Genomic DNA, 13,345 nt, shown 5'->3' on the forward strand with positions numbered 1-13,345 from the left:
CCAGAACTGCGAAGGATGGTCCGTTGTTTGAACAAATATGACAAAAAATATGACAAACCCGACCAAAAAAACACTCATCCCGATGTTCATCCATCCTCGTTTTGAAAACTACAACTATCTGAAGGCGTATAAATCCTGCTGATATAGGGACTATACGTTACGTTGCATGGATCAAACACGCGTTCATCATCCAGCGATAATAGCGGGATCCAATTTAAAAACGCCTTGTGATTGACAGAAGGTGGGTGTGTCAGATCTGTTTGCTCCGCCCATTTACAACATGGAGCCATGCAGCACGCGGAAAAAGAAGGCAAGCCCCAATCATCGGGTCGCGTCTACTAACATTTGTTGCACTTTCTTGACTGGCCACTAGAGGCTGCAGAACCGAGTCGATCTCCACTGACCTTCGTGTTAAAACTTTAGCGCAGAAATAAACATATTTACAGTCCGGTTAAAAAAATACTTTTTGGTCTCAATCGTTTGATTTCACATCAGCGACAACTCTGAAGACATATTCTGACGTGTTCTGGTGTAAAGTCTGACGGCAGCTTTGATTGACATGTGGTGGGCGTGGCTGCCTTTCTTCAGAAACCAGCGGGTCACGTGATCTAATGCATCGTTTTATACAGTATATGCACGCTTGTACAAATGTAGCAAATAAACGCAACAAAAATGTTTATTTTCTACATTTGCTACAACTCAGAGGCTCATTAGGGACCAGACTTTTCCCTGAAACACAACTTACGAATGTGAAACATTTTTACCAATGAATTTAAAGACCGTTTGGGAATTTTTTTTACTTAAAGGGGACCTATTATGGCATCTAATACCTATTTTAAACAGGCCTTGAATGTCTGAAAAACAAGCTTTTGATTGTTTTTGCTAAATAAATTCAGCCTCTGAGCCATGTCTTTATCTTCCCAGCGTCATTCAGGCAGCCAATCAGCATAGAGCCTCATTATCATAGCCGCCACCCACTCAAAATCCTGCATAGATAATGAGGTTAGAGAATAGAATGATAAAGACATTCCTCAGAAGCTGAATTTCAAATTTATTTAGCAAAAAAAAATGCCATAATAGGTCCCCTTTAATTGTTTCCAGAATGGCGTAGTTTCTCAGATCCCCCCTGAAAACATAAAGCCTTAATTTTTGTTGATCTCGGGCGTCAATAATATTTTGTAATAAAGAAGAAAAAAGTAAAACAAACGGTGTGAATCACAGGCGGGTGAGTCGGTGCTTCTAAACCCCGAAAAACCCGTAAAAGAAACATTAAAACCCGTCTTCCTGCGAAGTCAAGAGGTTAAAGTGGGACGAGCGGAGGAGGACGGGGGGAAGGAGGGAGGAGGGGAGGGAGCCCCCAACCTCCCTTCACGCCGAGAGGAAACACCCACCAACTTTCTGCAAACTTTCTTTTAATGTTTGCGTGAAAAGTGCGACGCTTCGCCCGCGGGTCGAGAGGAGCCGCCGGCGCGACGGACGGCGACATGTCGGGGAGATCCGGCAGATCCGGAGCCGCCTGGACGTGACTGGTAGGCGGGTGAAAGTTCCCCGGTCTCCCGGCGCTGGTAAACAGGACGCGGGCCGTGAGGAGCGACCGCAGCGGCCGCAGCGGGGACAGTCCACCCGCACCGGTCCGGACTGGACTAATGTCACGTTGAGAAGTGGCGACTTGGCTGACTTTTTATTGATTGATAGTTTTTTTTAATACACAGACAAATAGCAGGTCCACTAGCTTTTTTGGGGCCCTCTTCTTGGGGTGGCCCTCTTGTAATACATTACATTACAGTTAAGATCTTTGTAAGATGATCCATGATGCATTAATCTGTTAGGACTAGTTTATGCTGTGTTAATACACACGTATAATTATGTACACACACAAATATATATATTTAAATATATATATATATATATAGGCCTATATATATAAATATATATATATATATTCTTGTATTATACGAGAATTCCCGGTTCTCTTCGGGAATGTTGAGTTCAAAATAGTTCTAATATCTGGGGGAAAAGCACATAAACAAACCCAAATCACACATTCACGCAGAGCCAAAACGAAGCCCGTCTGATGCTGCCAATATGTAAATCTTCACTTTCCACCCTAATAGAAAGTTGTTTTTCAATACTGATGATTTTGTACATTGTAATAATTGCCCGGGGGTCATGTTCTGGGTCTCTTGAAAGCGCCTGGAGACAACTTGTGTTGTACGAGACGGTATATTAATAACATTGAATTGAATTGAATTGCTTTTTTGTTTTTGGTTGTTCGTTTATTTACTAGGAGGATGGAAGGAGAAAAAGAAACAGCTGAGGAGAAGGAGGAGGAGGAGGAGGAGGAGGAGAATGAGCTTCATCATCACACAGCAGTCGCGTCCCCTCTGGATTACCAAGACCATCCCATCATGCAGTGGGAGGACTTGAGCCAGCGGATCGCTGAGTTGGAGAAACAGGAGCAGGAGAGGAGGGAAAGGGTAAAGGTCAGGCGTGATAATAAGGCGTCCGGTCTGTGTCAACTGTCAGAGGGGCCTCTTGACTACATTTCCCAAAAGGCTCAGCTTTATCCTCTTTCTGAGGAGTACAGAGACACAAACGTCTGACTTTCTAACCTATAGAAAGATAGTTCTGATGTTGTTATGGAAATAGGGCTGGGCGATATGGCCTTTTATTTATATCTCGATATTTTTACGCCATGTCACGATACACGATATATATCTCGATATTTTTCCTTAGCCTTGAATTAACACTTTTGATGCATACAATCACACCAGTATGATGATTCTATATGTCTACATTAAAAAACATTCTTGTTCATACTGCATTAATGCTAATTTAAAAAAAAGGAATAAGTCAAATTTACCAAATCTGTATTTATTAAACAGTTACTAAACAGTAAGGGGCAAAAACATAAAAAGTGTAATTTCAAAACAGAAAGTGCACGTTGCATCTCTCTGACTCCCCTTCTGAAGAACATCTGCTAAGAACATGTTCTGGTCCTGGTTTTACCAGGATGAGCTGATCTGAGCAGGAGGGCCTTTAGACCACCTTTATATTAAGACTAATTGTAGGTGGGACTGCAATGTTTCATCCTCTCCTCCTTTACTTTGCATCACTTTCACATACTTTTAGAAATATGACGTCATATAGTCTTGTTTGACTTTGTTTTGATGATAGTGAATGATTTCATGTGGCCATATTTAAGCAACACTAGGTGACGTTTCTCAGCTCTGGAAGAGAAAGACTCGACTGCGCGCGGACACGTGTCGCACTGAGCGGCTCCTTGGCTCTCCAGAGAGCCGTGCACGTATGCAAGGAGAAAAAATCCCCTCCCGTCTTTACTAAACCGTCCCAGTTTGCTTTGAAAAGAGTCCGTCGCGCGTAGCAAACGCGCGGATGAGCTCACGGCGCAAACAGGCCGAGTTTGGGAAATTTAGGTGGAACTCACCGGCGGTCCCGGACAGCAGCAGGACTGGAAATTAGGGAATTAATTTGTCCTCCTCCATTCGTTAGCATTAGCACCTGCTGCTTCTACCTTTCTGCTGGGCGTATGATGATGCACGCACGACAGCATGTGACTGACGTATGTAACTAGGTGCGCTTGTTTTATTTCTCTGAGAAGGAGACACGAGACGAGAAAGAGTGAGAAAAGCCTGTAATTTAATGCCCGCGGCTAAAAGCAAATGCGTATCAATGTATACTTGAATATTCACGATATAGTCATTTTGTACATCGCACAGAGTAGAAGCCGCGATACATCGACTATACTCGTTATGTCGCCCAGCCCTATATGGAAATATCATATTTAATCAAAGTTGTTATGTAGAAACAAAGACTTTGTCTCTGATAAATTAGTTAACGTTAATCTCCACTAGTGTTGTGAGTTTATCTCAGATTAAGGATCTGCTGAACATCAGACGTAAAGTTATAACTTTAAACCTCTCGTTTGATAACTGATATTAGATCTGAAGTTATATCTTTACACCTCATAATAATCCAAACTAAATTAATTTAATCTTCCCTTGTTCATGAACAGTGTTGATCCTGGATGTTGTCATCTGTAACCATGACGACAGTAAGATCAGGTGAATTTTACTACCAACCGGATCTGTTTTAACATTTTCTACATTTCCCTCTGTGACATTTTTAAGTCTGTTTGATTGTTGCTCGATGAAAGTGGTCCTTTAGGGTCCTAAACATCATGGGTCAAGGTTTTTTACACAGATAGTAAGACTGTGAAAGCCGTGATGAAAAGAGTATGCAAAACAAACGACGGCAACAACCAATTACCTCCCAGAGGTTTTCAGACGAGGTGGTTTGAACCCGTTTAGTTTGACTGGAACCATCTTCAGCGGCTGTGATGATGCTTGTTCCTGCAGAGGGGGACGACGGGGAGAACGGAGGAGTTTCAGGGCGGAGAGTGGCGGCACCTCTGGGACGAGGATGAGGAGGATAACAGGAGGTGTCAAGTCGGCGTCATCACGTCACGGTAACGAAACGTTTTTCAGTTTTATTTGTGAAAACTTTGGTTTCTGTTGAGTTTGTGAGGGTTCCTGCTTCTACAGTTCTGTAATCAGACATCCATGTCTTGTTATGAACAATTCCCGCCCATGACCCGCCCACCTCGGTTCCATCTCACCGTCAGAGGGGAGTTATGGGCGGGGCCCACTCGACACACCACCCCACGTCCGTTCTTGTAGAAAGGACAGGTGACGCGCTAGATTTGAGTGTTAAACACGGGGTATCTGCCGATGTAAAAGGGGCTTGAGATTAGGGCTGGGCGGTATATCGAGATTTTAATATATATCGATATATTTTCAAACACGATATGGCACGTGACAATATCATTTATATCGATTTTAAAAAAATAAAAAAAAATATATATATTTTTTTTTAATGATTTTGATATAGCTTATTTTGTGACAATTTGACTTGAATGTTTTATTTGAGATTTGCACAAATGTTTTGTTATTTGCACAACTGTCAACCTCAGTGGAAAAGTCTGCCTGTTACTGTCTACATTGTATTAATTGCACAGTGTATTTTAATTTAATTGTTATGCAGGAAAGGGATATTTGTTTTATTTTATTCAAGAAGCATTTTTATTCTATATATGCAGGCAGTTTATTTTTATTTCATTTGTTTTATACATTTTGATATTGTGCAGACCTCTGTTAATAAAGGTACCTGTGTGACATTTGGCACGAGGATTTGTATTAAAACTGACTGTTTTTTTAAGAGTTTGCCTCAGAAAAAAATGAAGCTAACAGAGGTGCTATGCTATAATGCTTTGGGGGAAACCCCAATTATGGCACGGAAAAAATATTGATATATATCGAGTATCGCCATTCAGCTAGAAAATATCGAGATATGACTTTTGGTCCATATCGCCCAGCCCTACTTGAGATGATCTTCAGCAGATCATTTGTGACGTGTTGCTGTTCGTCTGAGGTTGGATTAGCTTGTTTTAGGACCTGATAGGAACCAGTTACAGTAAAACCTTTAAGGAGGGAATGAAACGCAGGGAAATACTGGAGGAGAAAAACCACTTCTGAACCTGAACTGGCTGTTTACAGTTTTCACAAACACAGAAATCTGCAGCTGTGCTTCATCAACAACAGCGACAGCGAAGACGAGGATGGAGGACACGACAAAAAGGTTCGGACCTCACAGCCGATTTCTTCGTTTGAGGAATATGAAGACGCTTTTCAGCCACGTGGAAGTCGAGTATATGTTAATTTAAATCTGTAAATCCACTAATCTGACCTTTGGTCTTTTGGCTCTGTCAGGTTCCCAGGGGAACGGGTCACAGTGGTTGCCATGCCGCTGGGCTGAAACGGGAGGTGGCCACTGCGCTGAGAGCGCTGAGGGACAAAGTTCTGGCCGAGCAGAAGGAGAAGGAGGTAAAAGAGCTGCTGAAGACGTGATCAGGAGGAGGAACTGCTCAGATTGGCTGTCACTTACAGCTGCTGTGTGTGTGTGTGTGTGTGTGTGTGTGTGCGGGCGATGCAGCATATGACCGTCAGCAGCTGTGTTGCCAGCCGGAAACATCTGGAGCGTTGGGAGCTGCAGGAGCGTTCGGCGCAGCAGCTCGGCAGCCTGAAAGCATCGCTTCAACAGGAAGTTCATGGTACAGTGTGAAAACATTTTTATTTTCATCCAGATCATCTGTGGTTGTTGGTTGTTTTTAGCCCGATAACCAGAACTTTCATCCCTGCAGCTGTTGTGACAGTCATGAACTGTAATGAAACCAAGGGACAGTAGATGGCTCCAGAACCAAAACTATTCAGAGTTCACATTCAGAGTCTTTATGGCGTCTTTAGCGAGACTTGTTTCCTCAGATCAGTTTGTTGGATTTCCTTCTTAAAAAACTGTGAGCACTAAATTAAATTCAGAAGTCTTTTACATCGGTCTTCTAGAGTTGCAACAGGACCGATCCCCTAAATCAGATGTCATTTCAGGAGAGAAATCCGAAATGAGCCCTGAGTTTAGCCGAGGCTCAGTTAGCACAAGATGCCTGCTCAATGGAGATGGACTCATCATTGGATCCAGATCCTAGTGGCCAGAATAGGAACTGCAGGTGTGTGTTCGGACCCTGGTGGCCAGTAGATGAATCACAGGCTTCTTACTACTGATAGGGGTAAGCCTTGTGTCTGAGGAGATTCAATGCAGAGTCCATATGAATGAACACAGGTAGGACCACCATGGAACCTGCAGACAAACCCACCTGTGATCCCATTTTTATCTCATAAGGGGTCTTTATACCAACGTTAGCTGGGTTGATGCACATTTTGTTGTAATTTTATGTACTTTATGAGCGGTGTTAGCGTGGATACATCCAGCAAACTCAGTCAGCGGTGGTTTTGGTGGAGAAGTTCTTCCTCTTATTCGATTGTGGTCACTTGTGGTTCTAAAAACTGCTCTAACACACCAGTCTTATCAATAACTGACAGCGTTCAGTCCCGACGAAGATAATCAAGCTAACATCACCTTCTTTGTTGTTTCTCGTCCAGCTTTGAGCGCTGAACTCGTGACCCACCTGCTGGTACGAGACCAGCTGAGGACGAAGCAGGATGCCATGCTGTTGGACGTCCAGGACCTGACCTAAAACTGGACTGTCCACAAGAACTCAGACGAGTGGCTTCTCTGGGAACAGGTTGGGCTAAAGGTCCAGGTCTGCCCAGGAGACACTTACTTAAAACCAACCAGTTGGTTCATTTAAACTAACAAATAACCACCAAAAAAGACAACCGGATGATGTGGTTTAATAACCCAAAAACCAGATGGGGGACAGTTCACTCCAGCGGGAATCCTCGAGATCTACAAGTACGAACCACTATCTTCACTTTATCTTTTTTCCGTCCAGAATTTGGAAATTCCAGAAAAGATGTTTAGAAAGGTTTCTGGGGAAGATGTTTAGAGTCTAGAACAGGAGTAGCTGATTCATTTTAGATGTGTCCCTGCTTAAACACAACCCTCTTAGAGATGGCTGTGTCTTGATGTATTGATACGAATCTTTAATTGGAATCAGGTCTGTTGAAGTAGGGAATTGCCCACCCCTGGTCTAAAAGATGTCTAGAAAAGTTTCTGGAGAAGATGTCTAGACAAGTCTTTGGAAAAGATTATTCTAGAATCTAAAAGATGTCTAGAAAGGTTTCTCTAGAGATGTCTAGAATCTAGAAGAGACTCCAGAAAGGTTTCTGGAGAAGATGTCTAGACAAGTGTCTGGAAAATGTTTTAAAAAAGTTGTCTAGAGTCTAAAAGATGTTTAGAAAGGTTTGTGGAGAAGATCTAGAAGTCTCTGGAGAAGATGTTGACAGTCAAAGGAAGTCAGAAACAGTCACTAGCTTAAATGCTACATTCAGCTCCATTTGTACAGTTTCCTTGATGGTGAAACTGTACAAATGTTGGTTATGATGTAAAGACAAACCTAAGTGGAAGAGTTTATTTAGTAATTTAGTTTATTTAGTAATAAATTATATTAAATGTCTATAACGATTGATCAGGCGGACTGTTGGGCATTTTTATTAATCTTTTTCCTCCGACGCCTGGAAGTATCAATAACTGATTAACAGGCAGACATGACGCTGCCCCTAGTTTTATTTAATAAATTAATTTGACAATTTATTTATTACATTTGTATTATATATTTTTAAACTGTTGTATCTTATCATGCAAAGACAAAACCAGGAAATCGACTCAACAAACCAGCCAGAGAAAGAAATCTTCATGAATCGTCCATCGGTTGATTTCTAAAATGATCAGAACCGTCGTCAACCACAGAAATGCGTGATCCGGTTGCTCTCTCTGTTTTCAATCAACAGCCCAAAAATGAAAAAGTGACCGCTTATTTGTCTTTAAATCAGATATAAAGAAAATGTTAGAAAATTGGTTTATTTTTCATATGGTCAATTTCAGGCTCAGATCAAAAATACAAAATGGAAGTAATGGATGGATCATTGATTATTGATGGATGGAGATAACCATCACTGCTAGAAAAACTAACGTCAGGTCACATAAACTCAAACTTAGTCCTGTGGCCCAGTTCTGTGGTTAAAACTCTGCTACTTCTAAAACTCGGCAGAAAACTGTATTACTTTTAAAAGAAGTTCAATTTATCTGGAATAAAAGTAGGATCAAGTTACAAGACGCCTGTGAAGGAGAGACTTCAAGCAGGAGCACCGTAATTCCTCCAAAACACTAAAATCTTTGCAAACGTTCACTCACACGGACGTGCGTGAGCGCCACCGTTCATTCACTTTGAATGTGGTGAAGCCAAGCGTCGCCGAACTGAATTGTGGGTTCTGTGTGTGATGGAGGAAATGATGCTTCTGTCAAAAGTTGAGGAATTGTCATCTTTTCACACTTCACTGAGCGTCTCAGCCAATCAGATTGCTGCTACACTGTTAGCGCTAGCCAATGACATGAAAGCTGATTTCAGGTAAATAATGAACAAGTGATGGGATCTGGATAAATGTGATGGACAGAATTCACGGAAAAGGCAGGGAATGTTGAAAACGTAGCGGCGACAACGTGCGCCTGACCTCCAATAGGAACTCTGCACATTCACAAGCCATTAGCTCCGCCCACTAGTAAGCCTCCAAGAAATTGACCAATAAGAACGCACCTAAACCACATCCGTTGGTCTTCCAGGAACAGTTTCCCCTTGTGATTCTCATCTGGGAAATAATTAAGTCATTTACGGGACTTTGGAGTCCAACTGGTGCAAAGCTACTTTATTAAGTCGACTAAATAAGCAGAAGTTAGTCCCTTCATATAGGATAAAACAAAACCTAAAACATTCAAATAAATTAAATTAAATTATGGTTGTTAAAAGTTTAAATTAAAGATGTTCCGTTAAAGTTTAAAGTTAGCCGATTATAAAGAAAGTGTTGAGACAGTTAGTTTCAAGGTAGCTTTTCATGGTTTTTGATGTGAAACAAACTTGTTTTACTGAAGAAAAAGGGATAAAATCTTTAGTCGTCTGCAAAGAATAAAACATCAGAAGCTTTAGGCGTTTTTTTATTGAGATAGATGTGGTGATTATTGTTGGAAAACCAAGCTGGGCGGTCCTCAGGTAAGAGTTTAGTTTGTTTTCAGGCGTTTAAGCGTAGCAAAGCGGGATCTCCTCAGGTAGGAAGACCCGTCCCCAGTCCCGTCCCTCTGTCATCGCTTCCGTCCAGCAATCTGTTACCTACTCAGGTTTGAAGTCTTTGGGATCAAAGATGATTCTGAAGTCACCAAGATGTGTTTTCCTTTTTCTACAAAAAACTGACACTACTTCTACAAAAAAACGTTTTATTAGAGACGTGTCTTTGTGTAAAAAAATCATTAAAAGCATCTGTTCAAAGCGGATCTTCGTATTAAATACATACACAACTAGGATACAGCTGCGCAGGTTGAGACAGTTCAGTCTCAGACTGAAGTTTTGTTTTGTTAAGGATTAATTGTAATCGTCAGTTTTAACATGAACTCTTCTTGTATGTGTAGCGGTAGGACAGATTTCATTTTATTTTATTGCTTTAATGTTACAATCGGTGGTTTTACTTCTTGAAACGCGTAAGGGATTCTCAACTAAACTTAATTTTGCCACGTTTTACAGTCCCATTTTCTACATTTTCTGACTTTCAAGGGTCCAAATTTTCTTAAACTATCAGGTACTGAATTTCCAGGTCATCTAATAACAATAACAATAATAATAATAATTGCTCTGGAGTCATGTTCTGGGGGTCTCAAAAGCACCTAGTAACAATCTGTACGCTATATAAATATAATTTAACTGAATGTAGCTGTCATTTTAAAAGGTGCAGGTTTGATTAGACAGTAAACAAAAGGTTTTTAAGGTTTTTTTTTTAAACAACTTCCTGCTTCCACCAGCAGAAATCTGCACATTGGTTGTCTAAACTCTGACCCCAGATCAGCCCTGCCCCCTTACATCAGTTCAAAAACGAACATCCTCCAACGGACCGGTCAGTAAGTCCCACCCTCCTTAGTTACTCTGTTGCTAACTGACAATCTCTCAGTGTGACAGTTTTACGATGGACAGATTTACTGTCTGTGAAAACTTTGTCCCAAGATGTTTTGGACACTATAGGACCACCTTCCATGGAGGAACGTTCAGATGGACTTAAATATGTCCTGGAGGGAAAACGTAGAGGGTGAGGGGCCTCATCTTACTGTTGTCATGGTAAACGATGACTGACACAAGTAGAAGATTAAGACTGCTTGATCTAACAGACAAGGACATTTTTTTTTACTTACAAATCATAGTAAAACGAGTGTTGTGGTGGTGATGGACATGAGCAGAGATCAAATCTGGGACGGGATTGTGGTTTTCCTTCTGGTCCAGTTTATGGTCTCATCTTGTTTACTTTAAATATAAGGGAATAATCCACTGAATGAAGAAAAGTGTGTGTGAGGACGTTTATGACGTATAATTCTACAAAAAGCCCTGGACATTTTCAGGACATTTCTTCTAAACTTTATCCACAACTGTTCAATTTATTGAACGTAAGAAATGTGCTGCTGTTCATCCTTTTAAGCAGCTGAGCGTTATATTCATAAGACAAGTCATGTAACGGTAAAAAATGTGTGTTCGCTACTTTTTGTTCACATACAAATGTCTAAAATCACATTTAATTGTGCGTTTGTGAACGAGGTAATGGCATGTTTCTGTCAGTGAAACAGTTTAAAGAGCATAAAACTAAAAAGTGATCAATAATACTTTTTTTTCATCACTGTGAGTATTTTTAAATTGTAAAAGTTACAAATGTATTTCTAAGTGCAAACATTAAATCTGAAATATATTTTAAGAGCTAAAAGGTGTGTTTTGTCCATTTCTTCTTATTCAATATGGCGTAGTATCCCCTTAACTTTATCATTTTAACTTTATGGGCATGGTCCACCTGAGATCTAGATTGGCTGAAAATGGGACCCGTCCCCTGATTCCAAACATGGACTGGGCACGCCCCCTGTGACATCACACCAAAACATCCTTTTGTGGCTTTGGCACCATAGTCAGGAACTCAGCACCCAACCCTGGTGGTTAATCCAATAATTGGGGAGCCAGGCAAAATGAGTTGCCCAGGATCCGACTAGAACACTTCCACTTCAGAACGTGATTCAGAAAGACCTGAAACGGACGCTGCCAGAGCTGGAACGAGGACTAGCGGACGTCTGCAGTCGCTCTGTCGCTCACAGTCAAAGAACTTTGCAGGAAACTTCTGAATGAAATCTACATCGGTAGGGACAGAAATGTCAGACTGATGCATATGATCTTCTAGTTTTTATGTTGAACCAGAATTCAAAAGCAGTTTTTCATTAGCCAACATTTCATTAGCCAACATTTATTATTACTTTTATCCGTTTCGAGTTATATTAGTGACCATTGTGGGGTTTTCTTCAGTGGAAAGCTACCAACACATATGTCACAACACATATGTGGGGGTAGCGATGGAAAACAAACCTTTTCACAAACAGACAATATGTTTGTTTTCTGCTACAAACTTGGTCATTTTAACACAGAGGTCACGTTTGTCAGGATCCCCTGGAGGCAATCAGAGCAACTGCACCTCTATGAGGCGAGAATACTGCCATAATTTGAAACTTTGTGTATGTCTGCGTGTGTGTGTGTGTGTGTGTGTGTGTGTGTGTGTGTGTGTGTGTGTGTGTGTGTGTGTGTGTGTGTGTGTGTGTGTGTGTGTGTGTGTGTGTGTGTGTGTGTGTGTGTGTGTGTGTGTGTCCAATTGATGCTCCACCTGAACTGTATCTATAGTGGAGGAGGGGGGGCGCAACCCCGCTACCCGAGAGACCTGAGGCCGACAAGGAAGAGCCCGGAACCCAGGCCACCAGCAACCCACCACCAGCGAGGCCCGCCCCCCCCCCCCAGCGGCGACCGAGGGGGCCCGCGGGCGGGGCCCCATGACTACGGGAGGAGGCAGCCAGGGAACCCACGGCGGCGGACCGGGTCCCAGGCGATCCGCGACCACCCGGCCCGGGACGGACATGCGGCCAGGAGGCCCTCACCCTCCAGGCCAACGACTCCCACCCAGCGAGGGGCCAGCCCGCCCGGAGAGACAGAGCCGCCCCGGCTGCCGACGCGGGCAGGTGCACCCGCCCTTACGAAAGCGGCCCTCCAGGACCAGAGGAGCGCCCCGCCGCGGAGGCAGTGGGGGGGACCGGAGACGGGCCCGGAGAGAGGGAACCCCCCAACAAGGAGACACCCGCGTGGGCCCGACAACAGAGGGCCGCAGACCCAGGCATCCCATTCATCCATCCATATTCTATAATAATAATAATAATAATAATAATGATATATTATACTAACAACAACAATAATAATAATAATCATCCTTGTTATAATAATAATAGAAAAATAAATTATATATATTTTTTGTCCTGCCGATAGAGGCCCACAATTTGTGCGTCCTCCATCGCAGGTCCCTTTCATACCCACACTCACCGACAAAGACAAGGACACTCATTCACCCACCATTTCCCCCTCCCCGGGGGGGGGGGGGGGGGTCCAGCACCGCCACGTAGCCCCCCATGCAGCACGGCGAGCCCACGCCAGGACCCGGGCACCGCGACTACCCCGCCCCAGGCCGATGAGGGAACGCGGGTGATGCAGGCCCCACTCCCGCCCCTGGTGTTGAGTGAATGTGGCTAATGCAATCTTCAGACAAAAGGGGAGATAATAGTTTTCAGAACTATTAGCGTCATGTTTCATGTCTGTGATAGCTCTGCTGCTGTAACAAATGTGTTTATGATCACATGGAAACCATAAAGAGTGCTGTAATCTTTGAACTATGCTTTAGTGGATGTGTGACAGACTGGTGTTTCAAAG

The 13,345-nt window shown here is 42.7% G+C and overlaps 1 protein-coding gene across 2 annotated transcripts; it reads left to right on the forward strand.

Moving 5' to 3' along the window:
• Nucleotides 1-1,312: 1,312 nt before the first annotated feature.
• Nucleotides 1,313-11,314, forward strand: im:7136398 (schwannomin-interacting protein 1). 2 transcript variants are annotated; one of them, XM_061740418.1, is made up of 7 exons: nt 1,313-1,529; nt 2,288-2,483; nt 4,380-4,489; nt 5,577-5,658; nt 5,790-5,903; nt 6,013-6,130; nt 7,014-11,314. In XM_061740418.1, the coding sequence occupies exons 2-7, from the start codon at nt 2,292-2,294 to the stop codon at nt 7,106-7,108; spliced, it is 711 nt and encodes a 236-aa protein (XP_061596402.1). In that variant the 5' UTR covers nt 1,313-1,529; nt 2,288-2,291; the 3' UTR covers nt 7,109-11,314. The 2 variants fall into 2 exon arrangements, with proteins under 2 accessions (XP_061596402.1, XP_061596403.1); XM_061740419.1 differs by having other exon boundaries at nt 1,315-1,529; nt 2,288-2,477.
• The last annotated feature ends 2,031 nt before the right edge of the window (nt 11,315-13,345 follow it).

Source organism: Cololabis saira, chromosome 14 (assembly GCF_033807715.1).
Source record: "Cololabis saira isolate AMF1-May2022 chromosome 14, fColSai1.1, whole genome shotgun sequence".
Lineage (NCBI taxonomy): Eukaryota > Metazoa > Chordata > Actinopteri > Beloniformes > Belonidae > Cololabis > Cololabis saira.

What these genes read in the sequence shown, in the direction of transcription:
- im:7136398 (XM_061740418.1), top strand. Translation starts at nt 2,292, where the DNA reads ATGGAAGGAGAAAAAGAAACAGCTGAGGAGAAGGAGGAGGAGGAGGAG. An exon ending in ATGGAGGACACGACAAAAAG is followed by an intron (nt 5,659 to 5,789) that starts GTTCGGACCTCA and finishes TGGCTCTGTCAG; the next exon opens with GTTCCCAGGGGAACGGGTCA. An exon ending in GCTTCAACAGGAAGTTCATG is followed by an intron (nt 6,131 to 7,013) that starts GTACAGTGTGAA and finishes TTTCTCGTCCAG; the next exon opens with CTTTGAGCGCTGAACTCGTG.